Consider the following 27665-nt stretch of genomic DNA (forward strand, 5'->3'; position numbering starts at 1 on the left):
TGAGGAATAAAAGGATCTGTAAATAAATTCAAATTAATGTTGCTTCTGAAGACCCTCTCTACCTATCTTCTAGCCCAAAATTTTATGTACTTCAGTTTTTGATAAAATAAAATATTTTTCTTTGGATAAGGCATGAAACTAACAATCGGCTCATGAAGAATTCACAGCAGACACACTACATTGTTAGAACACTGTCAGACACAACAGCACAAGTAAATTGAAGATAAAGATATTACAGAGGTGTTAATAACAAATCATTTCTTTATAACTTCAAACCACTAGTGGTACATTCTGATAATTATGTTTAAAATTAATACCTCATGAAGAGCTGTAAAACCTTATTGGTGTAGTGCTCAGATCAACTGAAAGCACAGAATTGTTATGTGATAAGTCCCATCCACCCAAGTATCTTAGTTATAAGGATCAAGAATTTGAAATGAACCATATTGGCAATGAAAGTAATGTGTTGCGGCTTGTTAAGCATTATACTTCATTCTATAATGAGTGCATACAATTGTAATGTGCAACAGAAGGTATACTGCACATAACTGACAAATATCAACCAAGATACCTCTTTTGGTGAATACAGATTTGCTGCTTTTAAGTCTTTCATCCATGGTGAGTGAATAAGCAAAACTGATCAATAATTTCATTGGTGGTATTTTGGACAATGACTGTACACATAATACAACAGTTTGGTCTGTGTTACAGGAAAAGAAAGAAAGAAAGAAAACCTAAAGCCTGTGCTGTACAAAGGCACTCACATGTCCATTATTTAGCTATGCGCCAGTTTACATGACTAAAAAACCATTGTACCGGAACTTAAATATGTGCTTATTGTGATCAATAAAAAATAAGCCACCTTATATAATCTATCAATCCCCACCCCTTTCTCATTCCTCCCTCCACCTCTCCTACTTTTCATCAATGTTTTCACAGCTGGGTGAAATACTTTTACTTTATGACTTCAGTAACTTATTTTCTCTGTTAAACTACAGACTGTAGACTGTTTTTCATGGTAATTTCTCCACTTTTCAATTAATGGCATTCCAGTATTAATGTAGAACATTTTTGTCTGACAGTATATTGTTTTCTAGCATAATGTTAATGTACATGTTTTATATTTTGTTCTGTATGTTTATTTCTAACGAATTTCATAAATGACAAAATATAGATTTGCTTTCTGGAACTCTTCAAATCACTTTCAGAATTCTCTTTGATACTTACCCACACCTTCAGCTAAGAGAGAGACAACAGTTCCACTCAGAGCACCAAGAGCTGTCAGCAACTGCAATAACATAGCCTGCAAGAATATTTAAGAAACATTATGTTCAGCAAAATCCATAAAAAAACAAGAAATACTATCAAATTATCAATTCATTTTACATCAGCAGTTACAGCAACACTATCGTACCTTCTTCCGATCACATCCAGATTGTATTAATATTGCAAAGTCACCAATTTCATGTGGAACTTCATGCAACAGAATGGTAAAAGTCGTGACAACACCAATTTGTTCTCCAGCTATATATGAAGCTCCAATAGCCAAACCATCAGTAAAATTGTGTGTAAAATCTGCAGCAAGATTCAGATATCCAGCCACCTTAATTTCACCTATTTGTACAATAAAAATGACAAGTTGTAGAATATATTTTGAAGATAATGAAAACTAGTGAAAACTAAACTACCACTTTCATTAGTGTAGAAGTTAAATTGGATTTTTAAGCACATGAAGGGGAAAAAACATAACTATTCGCAACACAGATTCACTTTGTCACAGAATCACGCAGGAACTATAAATTTATCATATATGAAGGCAGTGTCAGAGATAACAAAGATAATTACAAATAAATAAGGTAACAGAAAGTCCTTGATGAAATACAAGTCACAGAAGGAGTGAAGATAAAACTCAGTATATACACTGAATTGTTGTGAGTTTAACAGGCACCTAAGCAAGAACACTTTCATTACCATTCATATGTCTTATCAACCACTCAGTACCGCGATGGGATTGTACCTTTATTCCTTCCCTTATACATAACTATAAGTAATCCACAATCATGAATCTTGAGCAAACTGAAACCAGGCACTCCTTTCTCTACAGCAAGGGGAAAAATGATGGGTTGCTGAAACAAGTGACGAAAAAGAAAAAGTTGATCAGAACCCTGAACAAAAGTGGCACCAGCATGAATAAAAACAGGTACAAGTAACAGATTATATTGATTAGCTGCAGCAGAAAAAGTAGTTACCTTACCACAAAGCAATGATTATGAAAGAAGAATGACTGTCTTATGAGACAGGGGGAATTGGAAACTTGTGAAATAAACAACTTAGTTATAAATCTTTCAGTTTTCTCTGCTCTTTCCTTACTTCACAAGAGACTGTTCTTTTTTTACATTTTTCCTTTCTACTCCCACTCTATGATCAAAAAAGTGTCTCATTAAATTTATCTGGTGCAGAATGTCACAGAGTCTCTCTTGTCTCACACAAACAATCACCAAAATCACCAGGAGAAATTTCATTAGTGAAGTACTAAATACTGCAAAAAATCCTTTTAACACGGTGCATGTGAGACCCCTATACAGCACACTCATTCTACATATCCCCTTTAGCTCGAATATAAACCTTCAGTGTTGATCTGAAATGCATAAAAGCTAGATGTACTTTATTGGAGTCCATGGTGGTGAATCCTTAATGGTGTCACACTGGGGCACTTGATTCATTGTTACCCTTTGAATCACATTCCATATATAGTGGGCACTTGATTCATTGTTACCCTTTGAATCACGTTCCATATATAGTAATCCAGGGGATTTAAATCAGGGCAGATGGGATGTAGACTTGAACATATCAAAATTGTCCAACAGTTTTGCACCAAGTGGCTTGTGTAATTTGGTAAAAAGTATTGCTGAAAAACTTTCTTTCCTTTTCATCCTGTCTGGTCCATCTCCCCTGATCCTGGGTTCTGGGCAACTTTACTGAATTCTACCTCTTTTCCTAAAACTCACCAGCCCTTTTCCTTCAGCCCTCTTCCTTCCCTTTCAACCCTTCTGCCAGAAGAAGGAGTCACTGGCTCCGAAAGCTAGCAAATTGTAATACTTTTTATATGTGTGTTCTCCTGTTACTGCTTGGTGAGTAGTTTTTTTATCTGTTCAATTACTTACTTTTGGTATTTAGTTTGATCAAACTTAGCCACAGCAGTATCCCTAATAAGCTCAGCAAAATGTGTGTGGCAGATACTATGTTTTGTGCATAACAAAAAGTGTTACTTTTAAAATGTCAATAATCTACTTACTGAGGAAAAAGACTGCGTATACTGGGAAGGGGGGACCTGCTTGTAATACTATATGTTCTATCAGTGGCAATCACCTTTAAAGACCAATGAGTTCACACAGGCCTGCATCCATTACTTAGATTGTTCCAAACATTTCTGCATGTAATTTTCCTTAAGGCAACAATGAGTTCCAATGATTTTGTCTTCTGGCAGAGGGCATGATCACATCTGTAACAGACTGCTCATTCAATGCCAATATGTTGAAAATACAGACATTGTTCAAAGTCTAAAAATAGTTGTGCACTAACACACTAGGGCATTAGTTCCTTAGAAATGGGAGCACCTAGTTTCTTGTAACTGCTAGTACTACACACAAACTTATCAAAGCAATAAATTATGGAAATTCAGATTCATATAGTGGAAACAGATAGTTATCCTTCCCTCACATCATCTATAGGGACTGAAGAGGGGCGGGTTACTTAAAACTGAACACTTGCACTGATAAGCCAATACCTTATAACTACCGTCCATCAGGACAGTTGTGCAGGCACTGTGGGCATGCGATGTGGTAAGAAAAGTATATAAGCAGAGCAGAGATGAATGGGGAAATCATTCTAGTGACAATTTGGGTCACAAATGAGGAAATCCACTAACAAACGCAACTCTGACAAAGGGCAGATTGTTTTGGGCTGCACATGAGAACAAGCACTCAGAAAATGGCAAAGCTGGTTGGCTGTTTGCAAACTGCTGTCTCCAGCATTTTTGGAAAGTAGTTGAAGAATGACGAAACTTAGTAAGTGACAAGGTGCTGGGCATCTACATCTTATTACAGAAAGTGGAGATCGGAGACTTGCACACAATGTAAAACAGTATGGGTGGCAATCCATGGTACATCTGATGACAGAGTATAATGCTGGTGTAGCTACAAGTGTTTTGCAACACACTGTTCTGTGCACATTGTTGAACATGAGGCTTCACAGTGGATGATCTCTCTGTTTTCACATGTTGACCCAGTGACACCATCAATTATGACTGCAGTAGGCACAGGATCATAGAGATTAGACTGTGGGTTAATAGGAACATGTTGCCTGGTCCGATGGATCACTTTTGTTGTTACATTAGATTGACTGTCCAGTCCAGATACACTGTCATCCAGGTGGTCGGCTGCTGGAAACACGCACCACCTCAAAAACAAAGACAGCTGAGGGCAGTATTACGTTTAGAGTACATATTCCAGACCATCCATTGGACCTGTGTTGCAGTCAAAATCTACCCAGTATTTGTTGAATCCAAATGTACTGATAATGTGAATGGCTGAAAGCAGGGGGAAACTGAAGCCACTATTTTTCCCAAGTGCAATAGTGTTACTGTATGGTTTAATGATGATAGCATCCTCTTGGGTAAAATATTCCAGAGATTTCATTTGGATTGTCTGGTGGGGACTACACAGAAAGAAATAGGCATTCTATGGGTTGCATCATGAAACATCACAATCCCTTAATCAGGTAGGTCAGTCAGAGAATTTAAAAAGTGAAATGGTTAGGTTGAACATAAATATATTGGGAATCAGTGAAGTGCAATGGCGGAAAGATTGGGACTTGCAGTCAGCCAAGGTGGACACATTGCAAACACCCACCACAGCAGAAAAAGTTTATACACCTACTAGTACCGCAGATGATGAAGTGACTGACAGAATATATGATGAGATAAGGGAAATTATCAGAATAGTTGAGGCAGATGAAAATTTAATTATAATGGGATTACTTGAATTCATCAGTAGGAAAAGAATGAGAAGAAAAAATAGCAGGAGAACAAACACTGGGGGAGAGGAATGAAAGGGGAAGCAACCTGGTAGAATTTTAGACAAAGCATTATTTAATCATTGCAAACACTTTATTTAGAATTATGAAAGAAAGTTCTGTATATGGAAGATAACTGGGGACACTGGAAGGTTTCAGATAGATTATATAATGGTAAGACAGGGATTTCAAAACCAGATTTTAAACTGCAGATGATTTCCAGGGCGTAGATATGGGATCTGGCCATAATTTATTGATTATGAACTGGAGATTAACACTGGAGATACTTCAGAAATTAAGGAGATATGACCTGGATAAGGCAAAGGAACTGGAAGTTTCATAGACAGCATTAGGTAGAAATAGATGGAAACAAGGAAAAGAAATACATTAGAAGACAAAAGAGCAGCTCTGAGAGATGAACCAGTGAAACTGGCAAAGGATCAAATAGGTAAAAACACAAGGTATTGTAGAAATCCTTGGATAACACATAAGATAATGAATTTAATCAACGAAAGAAAAAAATATAAAAGCAAAACATGTGAAGAATGCCAAAGGAATATTAATATCTAAAAATGAGACTGACTTAAAGTAAAACATGGGAAAAGTAGGAATGGATTGATGATAACAATGCTGCAAAAAGCATGCATGACCACAAAGATGGACATAACCAGTGGGAAATTGAAGAGACCTTTGCAGAAAACAGAAGCAGCTGTATGGATATCAGATGGCATGTCATTATTAAGAAAAAAGGGGAAGCTAAAACGGAGCAGGAATATACAGAAGAACTATACAAGGGAGATATGATACAGTGAGAAGAATTTGACAGAGTTCAAAGGAATCTAAGCTGAAATAAGGAGTAGGTGATGATCCCTCAGAATTACTGAGAGCCAATCACAGAAAAACTAATCCACCTGGAGTGCAGGATTTATGATAATAGCAAAATACCCTCATACTTCTAGAAGGACGTAATAATTCTAAAATTCAAAGATTAGCAAACTTTCACTTTATGTCATAGCTGCAAGATGGTGACACAAATTGTTTACAAGAAGAATGGAAAACTGATGTGATACCAACCATTAGAAAGATCTGATTAGCTTCTGGAGAAATGTAGAACACACAAGGCAATATTTGCTGTATGACTTATCCTAGAAGATGTTGCTGTTGTGGTCTTCAGTCTAAAGACTGGTCTGATGCAGCTCTCTATGCTACTCTATCCTGTGCAAACTTTTTCATCTCCAAGTAACTACTGCAACCTACATCCCCCTGAATCCGCTTACTGTATTCATCTGTTGGTCTGCCTCTATGATTTTTATTCCCCACACTTCCCTCCTGTTTTAACTGGTGATCCCTTGATGCCTCAGAATGTGTCCTACAAACCAATCCATTCTTCTAGTCAGGTTGTACCACAAATTTCTCTTCTCCCCAATTCTATTCAGTACCACCTCATTAGTTACATGATCTACCCATCTAAACTTCAGCATTCTTCTGTAGCACCACATTTCAAAAGCTTCTATTTAGTCTCTTGTCTAAACTGTTTATCGTCCATGTTTCACTTCCATACATGGCTACACTCCATACAAATACTTTCATACAGGACTTCCTGACACTTAAATCTATACTCGATGTTAATAAATTTCTCTTCTTCAGAAACGCAACCATCATCAGTTATTTTGATTCCTAGATAGAAAAAGTCATCTACTACTTTAAGTGTCTCATTTCTTAATGTAATTCCCTCACCACGCCTGGTTTAAGTCAACTACATTCCATTATCCTCGTTCTGCTTTTGTAGATGTTCATCGTATATCCTCCTTTCAAGACACAGTCTATTCTGTTCAACTGCTCTTTCAAGTCATTTGCTGCCTCTGATAGAATTACAGTGTCATCAGCAAACCTCAAAGTTTATATTTCTTCTCCCCAGACTTTAATTCCCACTCCAAATTTTTCATTTGTTTCCTTTACCGCTTGCTCAATATACAGATTGAATAACCATGGCGACAGGCTACAACCCTATCTCACTCCATTCTCAACCACTCCATTCCTTTTGTGCCCCTTGATTCTTATAACTGCCATCTGGTTTCTGTAAAAATTGTAAAAAGTCTTTTGCTCCCTGTATGTTACCCCAGCAGCTTTGGAATTTGAAAGGGAGTATTCCAATCAACATTGTCAAAAGCTTTCTCTAAGTCTACAAATGCTATTAATGTAGGTTTGTCTTTCTTTAACTTATGTTCTATGAGAAGTCATAGGATCAGTATTGCCTCACATGTTCCTACATTTCTCCGGAATCCAAACTGATCTTCCCCAAGGTCAGCTATCAGTTTTTACATTCTTCTGTAATGGATATGAATTAGTATTTTGCAAACTGTGACTTATAAACTGATAATTCAGTGATTTTCACACTGTCAGCACCTACTTTCTTTGGAATTGGAATTATTATATTCTTCTTGAAGTCTGAGGGTCATTCACCTGTCTCATACATCTTGCTCACCAGATGGAAGAGATTTGTCATCGCTGGCTCTCTCAAGGCCACCAGTAGCTCTAACGGAATGTTGTCTACTCCCAGGGCCTTGCTTCGACTTAAGTCTTTCAGTGCTTTGTCAAATTCTTCACGCGGTACCATATCTCCCTTCTCATCTTCATCTACGTCCTCTTCCATTTCCACAATATCACTCTCAAGTACATCTCTGTTGTATAGGCCCTCTATGTATTCCTTCCACCTTTCTGCTTTCCCTTCTTTGCTTAGTACAGGTTTTCCATCTGAGCTCTTGATATTCATACAGGTGATTCTTTTTTCTCCAAGGTCTCTTTAATTTTCCTAATAATCCTAGAATATAGGTTAAAGAAAGAAAACTACATTTACAGCGCTTCTTGATTTAGAGAAAGTTTTCGAAAACGTTGACAGGATTACATTCTGAAATTCTGATTACAGTAGGGATAAAATACAAGGAGCAAAAGAGTATCTACAACTTGTACAGTAATTGGAATGCAGTTAAAGAGATGAAGGACATGTAGGGGAAGCAGCAGTTGAAAAAGGTTATAGAGGGTTATAGCCTTTACCCAATCTTATTCAATCTGTACATTGACCAAGCAGTAAAAGAAACCAAAGAGAAATATTGAAAGGAAATACAACTTCAGAGAGAGTCAATAAAACCTTTGTGGTTTTCTGATGACATTGTAATTCAGTCAGAGGTGGCAAAGGACTTGGAAGGATAGGTGAATGGAATGAAAACTATCTTGAAAAGAGATTATAAGATAAACATCACAGAAATAAAACGGCAGTAACAGAATGTACTTAAATTAAATCCAGTGATTTGAATCAAATCAGGAAATGAGATACTAAAAGTAGTAGATAAGTTTTGCTATTTGTGCAGCAAGGTAATCACTGAGGACCAATGTAGAGAGAATACAAAACATAGACTGGCAATAGCAAGAAAAGCATTACTGAAGAAGAGAAATTTATCGACATCAGATACAAATTTAAATATTAGTAAGTAATTTTTGAAGGTATTTCTCTAGAGCTTAGCTTTGTACAGAAATGAAACAGTTACTGAACAGTCCAGAGCAGAAGAGAATAGAAACTTTTGAAATGTGGTGCTACAGAAGAATGCTGAAGTTTAATGGGTAGGCTGAATAACTATGGATGAGGTACTACGTCTAATTAGCGGAAGAAAGAAATTTATGACAACCTAACTAAAAGAAGGGGTTGGTTGATAGGAGGTATCATGGGGCACCAAAGAACTGTCAATTTGGCAATTGAGGGAAGTGTGAGAGAGAAAACATTTTAAGACTATACCAAGGCTCAAATACAGTAAGCAGGTTAAGCAGATGTAGGTGGTAATAGTTTTGCTGAGATGAAGAGAAGCATAGTATAGACTAGTGTGGAGAGCCACATCAAATCAGTCTATGAACTAAATACAACAACATGCCAAATGAAAACTGTGTCCTATACAGACAAGCTTCTCATGCAGATACCTTGTCAAATGGCCTTAGAGGTCTGTGAGCAGCCCCATTCCAATCTGCTCACAAATCCCTTGCAGAACCAGGAATCAAACCTAGCTCCTCCGCATGGGAGTCAGACTTGCTATACAGACTGACTCAAAACGTCATTGTATTAATGTCATCTCCCAACTTCTTTCAAATCTGGCAGAAGTTTTCCTGTAGCTCTGTCATGTTCACAGAGTCAGTCTCAGTGCTGAAACAGAATTACTCTCATTTTTGATTCATTTAATCATCGATTAATCCATTCACACATCATATTCCATAAATGGCATAATGGAGGAGAACTTTTGTAGTATTGTAGCTTATCAATACTGCCGGAGGTGGCACCTCGAATATTCCTGCAGGTGTCACAAGCACTGCTTTGCATATTCCGCCAATGAGGAATCTCCAGGCTGCCGACCGACAAAGCCAGCCAGGATGGTGTTATAAGAGGCGGGCACCTGAGCACCAGTCTTCTACTCCAACATTACTCCAGTTGCTAGTCAGTTCCAAATGTTAAACCAAATTGTTGATAGTAAGCACTACCGGCTAACATTCAGTGTGCATATATGTTGGTTGCCTGCTGCCTTAAGTTGTCAACAGTGTAGCACTTCTTCACCCACAAGTTGAGTGCAATATACTTATTTAAAAAACAACTTGTGTCAACTAACATTTTTCTTGTCTTCCCAGTTCCTCTTAGCAACCTTCCACCCACTTATCATTAGCAGTAAGGCTGTAACATTTGGCTCCTCATAACTTAATGGTTACCGACTTGCAATGTAACATCTGGTGACAAACCTTATTGAATCTATGGCACCACATCATTTTACTTCCTTTGTTGCCATTTTTTAATCACTTGCTAGACTTTTTGTTGTACTTTTACCATATGTGCTTGGGAGTATTTCTGTTTCAGATCGGTGCTTGCGATTTTTGTTCAGGTTACTTGTTTGTGCTGTCAAATATTGATTTAACTTTAGTATTTTTTGTTGGGCTACGGCTACCCCATGGCCCATGCATGCCTGCCTCACACTTAAGGAGTGCCACAATTGCACATGCCTTTGGCACCATAGTTCAACCAAACACAGCTTTTCAGTTACAGGTGCAACAAAAGACAACTTATTGAGATGATAAAGGGCTTCAGTCAAATGCAGATGGCAACCAATGAGAATCACAATCAGGTACCACCAGCTACTGCAGCGCCTCTGTTTTGCTCATTTAAGGAGGACAAAGAGGACTGAACTGAATAATTGCTCCAGTTTGAAGCTCATCTATCTACACACCAAGTATCAAGTAATGTTAAATAATTTTTTCCTATCAACGGTGGGTGTGTTAGTGTATATGACGTTCTGCAAACTGTTCCCTGCCTTACAGCTAGACCTTGTGGACCGTGAAGAATTAATCCACGCTTTGAATAGATATTGTGACACGAAAGTCCATGTGGGGAGACTGCCAGGTTTAAATGTTTCAGACTAAAGAAGCAGTCAGGACAAAGTCATAGACAGTAGGTGACAGAACAGTCTTACAAGGGCTTATTAGGCGGTGTATGTTTATTGTGACTATGGCAAGTATTGCAGTGACTTCATGATATGTGACGCCATTACTCAGAATGTGGCTGATAATCGAATAAGGGAACAGATTATTAAGTATCCCGACCCCCCTTTGCAGCAAGTCAGGCAAAATATTAACTATTAAGAGTCTTGTGACAGTGCCATAGACAGTTCCCAGACAGTAAACAGTTGTGATGTAGCGTCTAGCAATATCATTGCGCAGCTGCATAAGCAGTCTGTTTCCAAGTTGAGCACACACTGGCCCACCAGAGCTCAGCTAGACCAGTAAAGTACCAGCGCGAAGTCTTGCCCACACTGCTTCTCAGTGCATAAGAGTTACTTACTCGTATCATGAAATGCAACTTCTTTTTCATTGGCAGAATTGGACATCTTCAAGTGGTATGCTTACAGGAAAAGAAGGCTCTCTCTCCTAAAATACACCCACAGAAACCAAACTTTACTCTACATGTTGTGCATTCTGAACCAAACAGATCTTCTAGTGTGGAGCAGAAGTCTGGTAGTTCTTTATTCAAGAAATTAGTAGCTTCTTTGGCGAAATGCCATTCTAACAAACTCTTTGTAGACCTTGTGATAGCTCATCAAACCATTAAGTTGCAATTAGAAATGGGTGCCTCAGTTTCCTTGCTCCATCGCAGTACTTATGATGATCTTGTCAACACTGAGCAGCAGAAGTCACACAGTATGCTTACAGCATAGAATGGACAAGACATTACAGCACTCAGTTCACACAGCCTTCCTGCCATATACCAGAATTTTCAAAAGAATATGACATTCCAGATTTTGCATTTACCGAACCATGGAAATATACCTGGCCTCGATTTGCTTTGGTTGCTAGTGGTAGACAATGTGTTCAGTTACTCCGTTTGATTTGAAGGACAGTGTTGCTCAGCTGTGTGCTGAATTCAAAGGCTTGTATGCTGATGGCTCACACAAAGCTTCTAATTTTCTTGCTTCTTCAGGGCATGTACTCCATGAACAGGTTGCTCAGGAACTTGCACAGTGGCAGGACAGTGGTGTCATTGCACCCATCACAGCCAGTCAGTGGACATCTCCATCAGTACCTGTCAGGGAGCCTTCAGGCAAATCGTGTATTTGTGCAGACTTTAAGGCAATAGTGTACCCCTAAACTGTGACTGATTCATTTTCTTTACCTCAACCTGATAAACTTATGGACCATTTGGGAGCTGATCGTTATTTCTCTAAGATTGATTTGTGTGATGCCTACATCCCTTTAGATGACCAATCACAGCAAGTGTTTGTTGTTAATACACACAGGGGACTCCAAAATTGTTAGTTTGCCTTTCGGTAGTGTATTCACATCAGCAATTTTCCAGCATTATTTGGAACAATTAACTGCATCTGTGCTTCATGTACAAATTATTTAGATGATACAGTGGTATCAGGTCACACATCAGATGAGCACCTTAGTAATCTTTGCACACATTAAATGCAACAGAGACAAGTGTGTGTTCTTTCAAACTGCAATTGAATATTTGGGGTAACGAAAAACCTCTAAAGAATGTCACTGAATTATGGTCAGTGTTAGGGAAGCTGATATAATGTACCTGCTTCATTCGAAATGTAGCTCAGATTGTGGCACCAATGCACTGCCTTTGCCACAAAAGGGTACTTTTTGCACGGTCCCAGGAATGTGAAATTTCTTTTCCTTGACTCAGCACACCAATGCAGACATGTTTTCGCATCTTCCATTGAGATTGGATGCAGACTTCAACTTTTCAGAAGCATCTTGTTACCGCACTGCTGCACAGGACTCAAGACGTGCTGGACCAATTTCCATTAGGTCACTGGATGATCAACCAGTCCACAGCAGCGGGTCTGGACCTGCAGATCCTGTTGCACTATGTCTGCACTGACTGGCCTCATACTGTGAAACAAATTGTTAGTCCACAGGATTGCCGACATTTTGCACATTGACGTGATTTGTCTATGTTACATGGTGTCCTATTGCCATGCACTGAATCTGAACAATCTTGTTTTGCAATTATTTTGCTTCATCAGTGTCACTGAGGCATGGTTCGCACCAAACCATTAGCTTGCCGACATTGTACATGGTTTAACATGGACTCACACTAGAGTATATGATAGATCAGTACCATGCTCGAGAGTAATACGATGCACCCTCTTCTCAACAGTTCTTTGATTGGCTGAAGCATTGGCAGCTCTTGCATTTGGATTCTGCTGGACCCTATAGGAAAACTCGTTGGCAGATTCCCATCAACGCACATAGCAAGTCTCCTTTCGTGGTTCCCATGCACTCTACAATGACATGTTGCACCCTTCAAAGCCTTGTAATCCATATTTTGTCTTGAGGGCCTACCAGAGTTGCTTGTGACAGTCAACGGACCTCAATTTGTGTCTGCAGAATTTGAGAACTTCTGTACAGCCAAAGGAATTTGTCACAGCACCAGTGTGCCTTACCATCCACAGTCTAATACAAAAACAGAACACTTTGTTCACACTCTTAAGCAGCAGATGGATAAATTAAGCACGCATCACATGTGAGACCAAGCTTTGCCACTCTCCTTCTTGTCCTACCACTCTCAGCCTTGCAACAGTGCAGTGCCATCAGAGTTGCTTCATGAATGACGCACTGCATCTTGCTCCAGTTTCTGTGCTCACGATGGTGGACGGCGCCTACTCCGGCCCCTCAGGCAATGTATCACATTAATGACCTAGTTATTTTTAGATCATACAGAGGCCAGAGGCACTGGGAACCTGGCATCGTCATAAATTTGTTTGGCAATTGCATGTTTTTGATACAGGGCCCAGGCAAATTGCAGTGACAGCATCTGAATCAACTTCACACCCGTAAATTATGTGATCCTGAAAATTCCTGGCAGATTAAAACTGTCCAAGACTCAAACTCAGGACCTTTGCCTGCAACTTAGCTATCCAAGCACGACTCACGCCCCGTCCTCATAGCTTTACTTCTGCCAGTACCTCACCTTCTACCTTCCAAATTCTACAGAAGCTCTCCTGCGAACCTTGCAGAACTAGCACTCCTGAAAGAAAGGATATTGCGGAGACATGGCTTAGCCACAGCCTGGGGGATGTTTCCAGAATGAGATTTTCACTCTGCAGCAGAGTGTGCACTGATATGAAACTTCCTGGCAGATTAAAACTGTGTGCCGCACTGAGACTTGAACTCAGGACCTTTGCCTTTCGCGGGCAAGTGCTCTATCACCTTTCTTTCAGAAGTGCTAGTCGGCTGGCACACAGTTTTAATCTGCCAGGAAATTTCATATCAGCACACACTCTGCTGAAGAGTGAAAATCTCATTCTATGTGATCCTGCCAATGACACTTTGTTTACAGATTCATTGCCTGCCTGCATGATGCATCCTGCATCTCCTCCAGGTAGCTCGGGTTCTGCGTAGCCAATACCTGACCCTGAAACAATGGACCTTGACCCTAAAGCAGGCAGCTGACATCCACAGGTGTTCGTCCCACTACCACGCCCCCTCCCACCTCCACAGTCAGCCAGGGGGGCACCGCACCACTTCAAGATGCAATTGCGGTTTGACCACCAGAAAACCTTGCACTGTAACTGGATGCAGAGAGTGCACCCACCATCATCACTGCTGCAATCATCACTACACAATGACGGTGAGGAGGTTCAGGGGGGATGAGAGTAGTGTCGTAACTTACTGATACTGCCAGAGCTGGCACCTCAAACATTTCTGCAGGTGTTGCAAGCAGCACTTTGAACATCGCCACCAATGAAGAACCTCCAGGCCACGGAGCAATGGAGGCTGTCAGGATGGTGTGATAAACGGAGGGCACCTGGGCACCAGTCTTCCAGTTCAAGATTACTGCTAGCTGAGATTATTCAGTTTCTGGTTGGGGCCGAACATTACATCAAGTTGTCAATTGTTAGCTCTAGTGGCAAACATTCAGAGTACACAGACGCACACCAATGTCACATCTCTGCTTATTGCTAGCCACAACTGTCGTAAGTTTTACAACCAATATTTAGGGATCTAGGCATGAAGGCCCTGCTACAAAAAATGACAGCAGTACCAGAAGTAAATGGCTGTGCAGCTTGTACAGACAACTTGCTCCCATTCATGAGTGCACAATCTAGTAAACAGATTGCAATGGAAATACTGCACACGTGATGTTTACAAAATAAATTAACAGTTGCTGCTCATAAGTCAGTGCATACGCTACTGAAAGGGTAATTCTTATTTTCCAACTGCGTTTTGTAATCATTTTCTATAGATAATTTCTCAATCTCAAAAAGATCAGAGCACGACAAAGAAAAGATCAAATAATATCAACTGAGTCATATTTTAAGCAAAACAAGAGAAGGAGTTTTTAAAACATTCAATAATAGTTTAAACAACGACACATTGCCAAGTTTACTGTTTATAGATTCACAAACACAGAGACTGCATATAATAACACCAAGAACTGCAGAATACTTGCAGATTACTTCACAGAAATACACAGTGGCGATCCACAGAGGATTAACTTCATTTTGATGATGTAATCCAAATACAGCCAGACTCAAAACCACCAACAATAGAAAAAAAATCAGATAAATCATAAAGTAATTTAAAAATAATGAAGCGTCAGAAGCCATAGTTGCTGAATTCTGGAAACACTTTCTATGTTTAACAGAAATCATTAATGAAATTTGGACAACAAACAGCTCACAATCAGTATAGATATCAGCATTAATACAACCACTGCATAAAATAGGAAAGAAAACTAATCCTAGAAATTATTGAGGAATCCTTCTCTTGCAAGTGACATGTAAGATCTTGTGCGTGGCACTTGAAGGAATACACGACCTACAACTAGGAGAATATTTGGCAGGATTTACGAAGGGAAGGTCTTGTGCAGAACAAATGCTAAATCTAAAGAACACAATAGAAATGAAGAAAATCAGAAACTTGAAATATGTAGTAACTCTCAAAGATTTTAAAAAGGCATATTGTCACATAGAAGACTGTGTAATTAGATGAATGACGAACACTAATTTCACTTAACGAAGGTTTATTCAGCACTTGCACATACAAGAGCACGGAGCAAACTGCATCTGGCCAGAACACATACGGTATATATACAATTACAGAACATTCCAGTACAATGATTTTTTATACTTGTGGATACTTCTAGAATGTCCTCGAACTGAATATAGAAATTAAAATTTTACAGGTCAGGTGAGTTTTGAACTCACGACCCCCCATGCAAAAGTCTAGTATCATAACCACTACACCACAGTGACGGTGCTACTCAGCTTCTTCTGCGACATTGCTCTCTCCTTAGGAGAACAGTGTCTCGTTGTTACGTTGTCCTACTCCAGGAACGAGTCATTGGTCCTGCATACTCAGACTCCTGATGACTGATGTTCACCCTGGCAGTGACCTCCTTAGAACTTCCTTTGCCGCTACGCTCTTCGTCACCTTTCCGCTTGTTGCCTGTGGCTGGTGCTTCGAGTTTACCCTGGTTTGTAGGATTCTTATAGGGCTTCATTTGAAGGACATGGACCGTATATCTGATTTTTCGTCATCTTGTGTCGGGGTCGAAAGCTTCAACTTCGTAAGCAACATCAGACAACTGTCCTACAACCTTATAAGGTCCAAAGTAGTGCCTGAGGAGCTTCTCAGAGAGACCAAGCTTCCGAACAGGAGTGAAGATCCAGACGCTGTCACCAAGCTGGTAGACAACAGGGCAGTGGCTCATGTCATACCTTCGGCGATCGTTTTCTTGAGCCTGCAGTGTGCGGAATCGAGCTAACTGCCGAGCTTCCTCAGCTCTGGTTAACACCTGGCCAATGTAGTCGTCATCTACATCATCAGGATGTAACAGAAACACATTGTCCATGATCGTAGCCGCTTCACGCCCAAGCACCAAGAAAAATGGCGTAAATCATGTGGTGTCTTTATGGAATTTCTATAGAACACCTAAGCACATGTGTTTAGGAATCACTGGTAGCCACCTCTTTCCAAACGGATCAAAGTTTTTCTTGCAAAATTATCCATTAACTACCTTAAATTGTCCTTTCACATCCTCTGACCGATTTAAGGCAAGCATATAATTTGAGATATCTTGGCATCCTCCTCCTGCCCAGCAGTGAGATCCTGGAGTGCAGCGAGACAGTCACTATCTTCATCAAAGCCTTGATAGTCTTGCACAGGGTTTCTTGAGAGACAGTTGGCATCTTGGTGTTTTCTTCCACTTTTGTACACTTTAGTAATTCTTCCACTTTTGTACACTATAGTAACGTCATACTCTTGAAGATGTAGTGCCCACCTGGCAAGTTGTTCTGTTGGGTCCTTAAGGCCTGTCAATCAACAAAGTGAATGATGATCTGTAAGAACTGTGAATGGCCTTCCATAGAGATACTGTCGAAATTTGCACACGGCCCAGATTACAGCAAGACATTCTCTTTCTGTAGTTCAGTAGTTTCTCTCAGCTTTTTTAAGTGTCCTAGAAGCATAGGCTATAATCTTCTCTTTTCCATCCAAAATTCGCACCAGAACAGCACCAATCCCATACCCACTGCCTACCATCTGCAAACTAACCGGCTTACTAAATGCCTTATTAAGACCTTTCGAGTTCTCTGGTGACGATGGCCAAGATCCAAACAAGTGGCTGAAGGTATATGAAAGTATAGCCAAATTTAACAAGTGAGATGACACGGTGTGTTTGGCTAATGTATTTTTCTACTTGGAGGGCACTGTCAAGCAATGGCATGAGAACAACGAGGAGAAGTTCACAAGCTGCGAAGTATTCAAGGCAGAACTGCGCGAGTATTTCGGTGACACAACGACAGAAGTGCAAGGCTGAAGATAAATTTAAGGGCAGGGCACAGCATCCAGGAGAAACTACAGCATCCTACATTCAAGATGTCTTGGAGCTGTGTAAAATAGTGGATCCTAGAATGGAGGAGGAAGATAAGCTTGCACATCCCATGAAGGGTGTTGCCGAGGATGTGTATCAAGCGCTACTCCTGAAGGAGGTTTCAACAGCAGACAACTCCACAAAATGGTGCCAGTATGTAAAGACAATGCATCAAAAAAGAATTACACGCAAGTTTGAACGGGTTCCAAGCTTCGTATTGATGTCTGTGATGGAGAAATAAACTGATTTGTCAAATGTTCGTCAGATAGTGAGAGAGGGAGTTCCGAAGGCACTAGGATTGCACGGCAAGCGGAAAACCGAGACACTTCAAGAGGTCATAAGGAAGAAAGTGGGACAGACATTGAACCCAATCTCTCGTCCTTCATTTCCCTTTAAAACGGTGAAAAAGTTGAGACCCAGGTGAAGTTACATTCCTACAATGCTGCATGAGGAACCTGTTAGGGCACCAAGGAAGACTCATATCTGGAGGACTCAGGATAACCAACCAGTGTGTTTCCACTGTGGATGACCGGGACATGTGGTGCGCTATTGTCGAGAAAGGTGGCGGATATTTGATGACGCCTGCACCAGGAGACAGCAGACCAATCTCAGCTGACGCCAACTCCGGGACAACGAAGATGAACAAGATGTTGGTGCAGGACAATGAAGGTCACCATCGCCGCAAGCTAGCCGCTGGGGAGGACGCTTCCCAAGATGCCGATCAAGGTATCCATCGCCGTTTAGAAGCTCCAGCCAATCACCTAGCCACCGCAACCTGGAAAACTAAAGGGTGCGACCTTCCTTGGAGTTGAGGCTGCTGAAGAGAAAAATCCTCTGCCGTCAATCACTACAAAAATGATGGGAAACTACGTCGATATCCTCATAGATGGCCGACCAGCCCAAGCTCTTGTGGACTCTGGAGCATAATATTCAGTCATTTCGGAGAAGTACCGTTGCCTGTTGCAGAAAACCGTATTCGTCGACAATAAAACATCTCTGCTGAAGGGAGCTAATGGGAAATATGTAATACCTACAGGAAGATGTACCATCCGTGATGGTCTAAGTGGCCACACACAGCCCTTAGAATTCATCATCTTACAAGAGTGTAGTCATGAAGTCATTCTCAGATGGGACTTTTTGAAAGCTTCTCAGGCAATTATAGATTGTATTCGCTCAAAAATTATGCTAGACAAGATGAGATACTGTGGACGGGAAGATGCGCATCTGAGTGTGTGGAGACTGTGTGCTGGATGAAGTGATCATTCCTGCAGTCAGCGCTAGAAAGGTAATTGTCACGTGTCATGCCATGCATCAACCCAAGGATCTCGTAGTGGAAAGTAAGAGAGGCATAATACTGAAGAATAACTTGGTCATTCCAGCCTCTGTTGTCTCATTTAAAAATGGATTCAGTGAATTATGGATAGTTAACTGTCGCTGAGAACCACAGATCCTTCAAAGACAAATGTGCATAGGAAACGCTAAGCCATTAATTGCAGAGCAGCTGAACATCATAGAAACTTCCCCTGCTGAGTCTGGGGGCGAAATTAGCACTATCACTACGAGACAAGATCTTCTAGCTCGACTATCACAGATCTCACTAAGGAACAACAGAAGAAGCTACTTGCCATTTTTCAAGAGTTCTCTGAATGCTTCAATCCACAGGTTAAGAGGAAATTAGACAAATCGATGATGAAGCAAAAAGATTAGCACTTGAGACCATCAACCAATAAGCCGGAGAGCGTACCGTGTGTCAGCAAAGGAATGTCAAATAATTCATGACGAGGTAGATAAAATGATAAAGAATGACATATTCAGCTTTCGCAGAGCCCATGGTCGTCACCAGGGGTTCTCGTCAGGAAGAGGGATGGCAGTTCGTGCTTTTGTGTTGATTACAGGATAATAAGATAATTAAAAAGGATGTTTACCCTCTTCTACGAATTGACTATACACTAGATTGTCTGAAGGGGGCTAAGTTTTTCTCAACCATGGACATGTTTTATTCACCACTGTGTTAGAACACTTACAATGTTACTCGTGGAAAGTTTATAAGCTAGATAAGATCCGTTTACCTGAATAGTCGCCATTTGACATTTGTTGGCGTATTATTTGAAACAGCTGTTAATAGCGATATGGCTCGATATTTCCGGCAGCAGGATATAGGTGAATTTCGTGAATGCTTCTACCTATTCGCATGAAGTGGACAGATTTGTACTTTGGATGAGTTAACTATTATAATGAGATCACTGGATATGAGCCCAACAATTCAGGAACTTAAAAAGCATATGAAAGAAAAATGTGGAAACATGTCATTTGCAGAGTTCCTTGAAGTGATGCATACCCAGCATCTCCACCAGAATAATGTCACATGGAAGAAGGTGTAATTAGATGAATGACAAATACTAACTTCACTTAACAAAGGTTTATTCAGCACTTGCACATACAAGACCACAGAGCGAACTGCCTCCGGCGCGAACACATACGGTATATATACAGTTACAGAACATTCCAGTACAGTGATTCTTGATATTTGTGGATACTTCTAAAATGTCCTCGAACCGAATACAGAAATTAATATTTTACAGTTCAGGTGAGTTTTGAACTCAGAACCCTCCATGCAACAGGTCTAGTATCATAACCGCTACACCACAGTGATGGGGCTACTCACCTTCTTTTGCGACAATATAACTCAATTGGTAAAAAAAATTGTGTGTGAAATCTTATGGGACTTAACTGCTAATGTCATCAGTCCCTAAGCTTACGCACTACTTAACCTAAATCATCCTAAGGACTAACACACACACCCATGCCCGAGGGAGAACTCGAACCTCCACCGGGATCAGCTGCAACGTCCATGACTGCAGCGCCTTAGACCGCTCGGCTAATCCCACACAGCTAACTCAATTGGTAGAAAAGCATTAAACAACATTATAAAGGAATTTGGACTCAACAATAAAACAACAGAAGTAATCAAAGGAACTTTAACAAACACAAAATCGAGAGTAAAATTTCTGGAAAACTGTCAAAACCCTTTGAAATAAAATCAGTATTACAACAGGGAGATGGTTTATTATCTCTACTTTTCAGCTGCACATTGCAGAAGCTAGTGAGAGAAAGGAAGAAATCCATCAATACTATGAGTGTTCTGTTAGGAAGAAACCAAGAAAAATTTTTATAGCTTTTGCACATGACTTGGCAATAATTACTGATTCACTGGATAGTGCCATAAAACAAATCACAGAACTACAGACACAAGCAGATAATATAGGACTAAAAATACAATTTGAAAAACACTTCATGTCAAATATCATAATTTCAGCTCAAATCTTAGAATTCAAAATAACACAACACCTAAAACAGTTTTAAAGATCTAGGAGAAAGGATAACAAGCAATACAGAAGAAAGAATAGCCATAGAAGAGCACATAAAATGGAAAGTGCGTTCCATATGACAGAAACATATATGACAAACTTTGTCCTAGAACATAAAATTAAGACACTATCAACAAGTGGTAAGGCCTGAAACACTGTAACAAGGTTTGGGGATCTTAAAAAAATGGAAAAAGTTAAAAGAAGAATTCTAACAAAAATATTAGGGGCCTAGAAGTAATATTAATGTTGAATATAAATTAATATCACTCAGAAAGTTCTGTTTGAAAATGGAAAAGCTAACTGTTGTAATAAGAAAAAGAAGCTACAGTTTAAAAGACACATATACAGACTAAGCAAGCTGACCAACTTACTAAACAGCTGCAAGTCCTAACCACATGGTTCACTGAAATTGACAAAGATGTGTGGAACACTAAAATTACATTGGGTATAACCAATACACTACTTTATAGAGAAGCAACACAAAAGACAGGATAGAGGTCTGTACAAGGAAGAAAGTGGATACAGGAAGAAAAGGAATGACACTCTCAAAGGATGAAGGAAGTACAGGAGCAATTACAGTTAAATGAAAAGAAGCAAAATCAAAGTTGATTTATGATACCCTCTGAAACAGTTATTTGTATTAATTAATTAATAAAAGGGAAATTATCTACAATGAGAAACCCTACAATTAGGATTGAACAAGAAGCCTCTGAAGAGTAGAAAAAGGTAGTTATTAAGGCATCACGTTAGATAAAAAGCAAAGGCTTCCTGGCTCAGCTTAAAAACGTAAGCACCAGAGCCTCAGCCATAATGCAAAAAGTCATACATATAGCCCAAAATAAATTTAGACTGCCTTTACAGCTAATCCAAATAGATTAAGAGTACATTCTCGCTGGCATTGTGGCATAAGGATGTAGTGTTTTCGCTCATAGACAGATGGTGGCAATGCTGGTAAAGGTGCAGGTACAGAGAGGGGTCTTGCTATGGCTTACCAAAGCTTACAACACCAGGAAATGCTTCTCATTGTGATTTTAGGAATAAAATCAACTGAATATATCATAATACAGGGTGACAATTACTGAACTATAGGAAAACACTGTAAATTAGTCACGCACTACAGCGTGCACACACTTTCTTCAACATGTAAACGTCACTACAGATATCTGTATTTACGTTATGACATGTTCAATATGCCTGCCATCATTGGCAATGATGTAGTGCAGCCAAATAGTGAAATTCTGCATGACCTGCTGAAGTGTAGGAACATCGACACTGTCAATAACCTCCTGAATGGCTATTTTCAGCTCGGCAATGGTTTTGGGGTTTTTGCTGTACATCTTTTCTTTAATATAATCCCAGAAAAAGGAGTTGCATGCGTTCAGATCAGCAGACTATGAGGGGCAATTGAGGCCCACGTCTGTGTCTCTGGGTCCTCCAGAGCCAGAATGTGGTCCCCAAAGTGCTCCTCCAGGACATCAAACACTCTCTTGCTTCAATAGGGTCAAGCTCCATCTTGCATGAACCAAATCTTGTCGAAATCAGGGTCACTTTGGATAACGTATATGAAATTAGCTTCCAAAAGCTTCATGTATTGTTCGGTAGTCACTGTGCCATCAAGGAATATCGCATTGATTATTCCATGACTGGACATTACACACCACACAGCCACCTGTTAAGGGTGAAGAGACTTCTCGATTGTGAAAAGCGAATTCTCAGTTCCCCAAACCCACCAACTTTGCTTATTGATGAACCCATCCAAATGAAATTGGCTTCATTACTAAACCAAACCATATCAAGCATACCAATTCCCATCATGCCCCACCGTCAACCGTGCAGTTTGAAAGTCCTAACACAAACTGTTCAGAAGTTATGCTGATTTCATTTCACATAATTCAATAATTGTCAGCCTGTATAAAGAGGAGTGGCATACTATCTCCAAAGATGTCACAGAGAAAAGTTCTGTGACATTGTGGGTGATTACACTTATAGCAAATTACAAATACAGCACAAGTTAATAAAAGAGTGGCAGGAAGCTTGGAATAGCAGCAATACCGAAAGACATGTTTATGAAATATTTCCTAACACTGAGGAAAGACTACTGATGGATGATATCCATCCAACCCGGTGGCTAAACCACTCCAGTCACAGATCATACCCAATGAACCTGTAATGGATTACAACACATTAATGATGTATGTGGCCGAATGGCTTGGAACGCCAGAGTTATTATCATGGAGGGTGTGATGCACTGATACCTGACAACTGAAGGAAGGTGCACACTGAGGGACAAAAGCCAATATGACACAGTCGGAGGTATAATTGTGTGTTCTGTTGAACAAGTAAGACAGGATCATGCGAGTTGGAATTTCATCTCTCGGTGAGAGATGGAAATTTATGATATGGAAACCCAGAGATCATTGCAGGAATATAGATAAGAGAAAGAAGATAGGGATCAATACGAAGGGTTACCACTACAGTTTAAGATCAAGGAAATGAGGAGGAAACATATGAGATGACAAGAAAACTTATAAAAGAATATCAAATGATTCTGTGGGTGTATACAGGGTGTTTCATGAACAGAACAGATGAATTAGTCAACTGAGTACCAAAAAAGACAAAAAATGCTTTTAATTTACTAAACAGTTTGTATGGTTAACAGAAATCTATTAAGGCAAGTCAGAGATGTGGATAAACAGATAGCTTCTCTGGTCTCACACTCCAATAAAAGTACTGCAAGTTTCTTTTTTGTGTAATAGCTTTGTTATAGTCACTAGACAGTAAATCTTACATATGACGGCAAATAAAAATTAAATAAATTTATATATGTAGGCCTACATGTACACTTAGTGAAAAACAACAACCACTCCTCCTCTCAACTTAGTTGCTTTTTTTTTATTTAGTATTCCACACAAATCATTTATGTAACTTTGCGAAGAACACTTCCAACTGCCTATATACATTTAATGGAAAAGTAAAGTTCCATTTAGTACAAACATTAGAGTTAACAGAATTTACATCCCTAGTTCTATTCTCATGAACTGTTGGAGAAGTGGCTGCCTAGGTATCCTTTTTCATTCTTGAATGTCTGATGGTTTTCAGTTTCCAGTCTGATGTCTGCTAGCAACATGTTAGATTTTTGCATGGGAAACCAGTGTTCCCATCACAACATATAGATGCATAATCTATATGGAAATTAGTATTGTGGTTGTCAAAAGGGCACTTCATTCTAAATTCAATCTTGTTATTAACCAAAAACACTAGGGAGAATGTGTTTGGCATGTAGGTGCAAGAATCCCTTGGCCCCTGAAGAAGATTGGGCAAGATGTTCAGGTATTGAATTTATGAAGTATTTGTACTGCATCCTTCTGTAGAATAAATACTGTGTGAACTTTAGCTACTGTGACCTTAAAGATTAAGCCATAGGACAGCACTGAATGAAACAATGCAAGCACACTAGCAATCCAACCCACAGGTAAACATAAGAAGAGAGATTTCCAAGGCAAAGAAATTCTGGTTTTATGTAAAAGCTAAAGTGGCACCAAAGTTAGAGCCCAGTCCCTAGCGAATGAGACAGGAACTGAAATTGAGAGTAGCAAAGCAAAAGCTGAAATGCTTAACTCTGGAGAAATTACCCAATTTAAAACTCAACCATTGAAAAGATGAATGAAGTAAGTATTACTGTCAGTGGTGTTGAAAAACAGCTGAAATCATCAGAAATGAACAAAGCTCCAGACCCCGATGGAATCCCTGTCAGATTCTATACTAAATTTGTGGCTGAGTTAGCGCCTCTTCTCACTGTAATTTATCATAGATCCCTTGAACAAAAAACCGTGCTCAGTTCTTGGAAAGAGGCACAGGTCACGCCCGTCTAAGAAGAAGGGTAGTAGAAGTGATCCACAAAATTACTGTCCAATATCCTTAACATCAATTAGTTGTAGTATCTTAGAACAACTCTGAGCTCAAATATAATGATGTATCTTGAACAGAATGACCTCATCAATGCCAGCCTAGTCATCGTCAGATGTAGAAGTAACTTCTGGTATGCCCCAGGTAAGTGTGTGGGTACCCTTTGTGTTCATGTTGTATATTAATGGCCTTGCATACAGCATTAATAGTAAAATCAGGCTTTTTGCAGATGATGCCATTATCTATAGTGAAGTGCTATCTGAGAGAAGCCACGTAAATATTCTGTCAGATAACTGTTGGAATCGGCAACCTCATACAAACACCTGGATCTAACACTTTGTCAGGACGTGAAATAGAATGGTCACGAGGGTTTAGTCATGGGTAAAGCAGGTGGTAAACTTCGGTTTATTGGTAGAACACTATGGGAGTGCAATCAGTCTACAAAAGACATTACTTACAAATCACTTGCACAATCCATCCTAGAATATTGCTTAAGTGTGTGGGACCCATACCAGATAGGACTAACAGGGAATATTGACCGTATACAGGGAAGGGCAACACAAATGGTCACAGGTTTGTTTAATCCATGGGAGTGTCACAGCGACACATAAGGAACCAAAATGGCAAGCTCTTGAAGACATACATAAACTATTACAAGAAAGTCTATTAACAAAGTTTCAAGAACCAGCTTTTAATGATTACTCAAGGGATATACTGAAACACCCTATGTACAGCTCACACAGGGATTGTGAGGAGATGATTAGAATAATTACTGCATGCACAGAGGCATTCAAATAATCATTCTTTCCACACACTCCATAAGTGAATTGAACAGGAAGAAACCCTAGTAACTAGTACAATGGGACGTATGCTCTGACATGCACCTCAAGGTGGTTTGCAGAGAATAGATGTAGATGTACAACAGGCTGGGCAGAGCATTTAGATGAACTTATCTACATGTCAGTGCCATCTCAGTTTATTATCCACCTGGATATCAAGGAAACTCAAACTTTGACACCTTACCCAGTGTGCTCTTTGATCTCTACTACTGGTACCTGTAAGTTTTTCTTTGTTCGGAAATTCACAGTATAAGTCTTTGTAGTATTAAAGAGTTAAACTGAGTGCTGTGAATCAGTTGCAAGCTCATTCTATTATCCTTGGTGTTTCTGGTATGGATGCATTTGAGTCAGCATATTAAACATAGACACAGTTTTTTAAGAATCCTAAAACAGGACTAGGTCAAACACAAGATCTTGCAAAACAATGTATTTAATGTTTTCCCACTCTAAAATTCAGTCTTACTCCTACTGTAACATTTGTTAAAGTGATCCTCTGTTTTCTATTGTTAATACATGTCTTCATCGATGAAGGAGAATGCCTTTAAAGCCTTACTAATTTATTTGGAGTTTATGACCTATACTACCACACGCACTGGCAAGACTAGAGAAAATATGAACAGGGTAATTTTCTAACAAACTTTTTTGTGTGACCATATATGGGTCATTCCATGTCAAATCAACCAATTGTACTACATGATTTAAACCATAACCTCTCAGATTTGGATTAATTTTTTCTTTCCAGGTAATGTACCCACTAACTCTAGTTTAAATTTGAGATTTAAAATTTTTCTGATCTTTGGTTTTTGAGTTTCAAGGGTTTAAAAATAAAAACTCCGTTTATGATCAATCGATGATTGTTTTAAAATGCTGTAGCTCAAAAACTATACAACCTAGAGAGCTCAAATTTGCACCATTGTTTTCCTCTAAAAAGTCCCTTCAATTTGATATGTAACATGACTATGCTACCCAAATCTGAAAATTTTAAACTATTCCAAAAAAACATGTTTCGAAATTTCCAAAATACGTACCCTCGGATTTCTTTATAAAAATGATATGTGTTGTCCAGTCTAACTGACTAAATGCATGCAAAATTTCAAGATGGGCTCTCAATGGGTTCTTGTATAAAATAATATTTTACTACCGCAATACACACTAGTGAGGTGAAAAGCAGACTATTTCTACACTATGAATACTACAGTAGGCCTATGTAATTCTAACAAACTTAAATTATTATGTTAGCCTTTTTATGCAACATTACCCTCTTATTGTTTGTTAATTCATTAAATGATATAGTGTTGTTTTAATTTAATGTTCATGATTCTTTTAACTATGCATCAGAAGGAAGTGAACACATTTTAATTGGTAATATATGTGCTACAAGTTAAAATTTTGAATAAAGCCACTCACCTTCATCCTTAGTTGTAAATGGCAGAGATTATCTTTTTCTTGGTTTTCCACTGTTATTTGTAATAATTTACAACAAGTTCCTTATATTAGAAATTGGAATATAAGTAATTTCACTTGGGAAAAAGATTAACTTGTTGATATCTGCATGGATAGAACTGTATTTCTAATACCAATTGGTATTTACAAAGTTAATTCACATGGTATCTATACAACTTAGTGTTTAGTGAGGATAGGTGTAACATAATTTAAACGTGCTTCTTTTATGATCTTTTAAGATATTTTTCCAAAGCAAGAGAAGACAACTTCATTTCTTTAGCACTTAAAGTTCTTCCCCTAGCTGTTGTTGGATTCGCTGTTTGTAAAAGAGTTTTTCCTGGGACATCTAATATATCTCTTGGTTGTGGATAGTAAAAAGACTGGGCTGGACCCTTTGGGTGTAAAAAATTTATTCGGTACATGTCATTGTATTTTTCTTCAATGCATCCTAACCACGAAGAGTCGTCATATGCTACTGTCACAAAACCAGCAGTAATATTTTCCATATGTGATGGTGTTATTTGGTTCAGTGTTGTCACATATTCAACAGACTCATCCAGACTAAAATGATAAGGCTTGACAGTAATTTGACTCTCTGTGCAGGGTTTATATGAGTGAAAC

General features: G+C 39.2%; 1 protein-coding gene across 1 annotated transcript in view; it reads right to left on the reverse strand.

Annotated features, from left to right (window-relative positions):
- LOC124797922 (protein catecholamines up) overlaps positions 1–27665 on the reverse strand; it is a 49252-nt gene that overhangs the window by 11791 nt on the left and 9796 nt on the right. Inside the window, exons 2-3 of the mRNA XM_047261055.1 lie at positions 1415–1614; positions 1228–1303 (exon numbers count right to left, since the gene is read on the reverse strand). Of these exons, the coding sequence (XP_047117011.1) occupies positions 1228–1303; positions 1415–1614 (276 nt within the window). The remainder of the gene's footprint in view (positions 1–1227; positions 1304–1414; positions 1615–27665) is intronic.

This window comes from Schistocerca piceifrons, chromosome 5 (genome assembly GCF_021461385.2).
Source record: "Schistocerca piceifrons isolate TAMUIC-IGC-003096 chromosome 5, iqSchPice1.1, whole genome shotgun sequence".
NCBI classification, from domain to species: Eukaryota; Metazoa; Arthropoda; class Insecta; order Orthoptera; family Acrididae; genus Schistocerca; species Schistocerca piceifrons.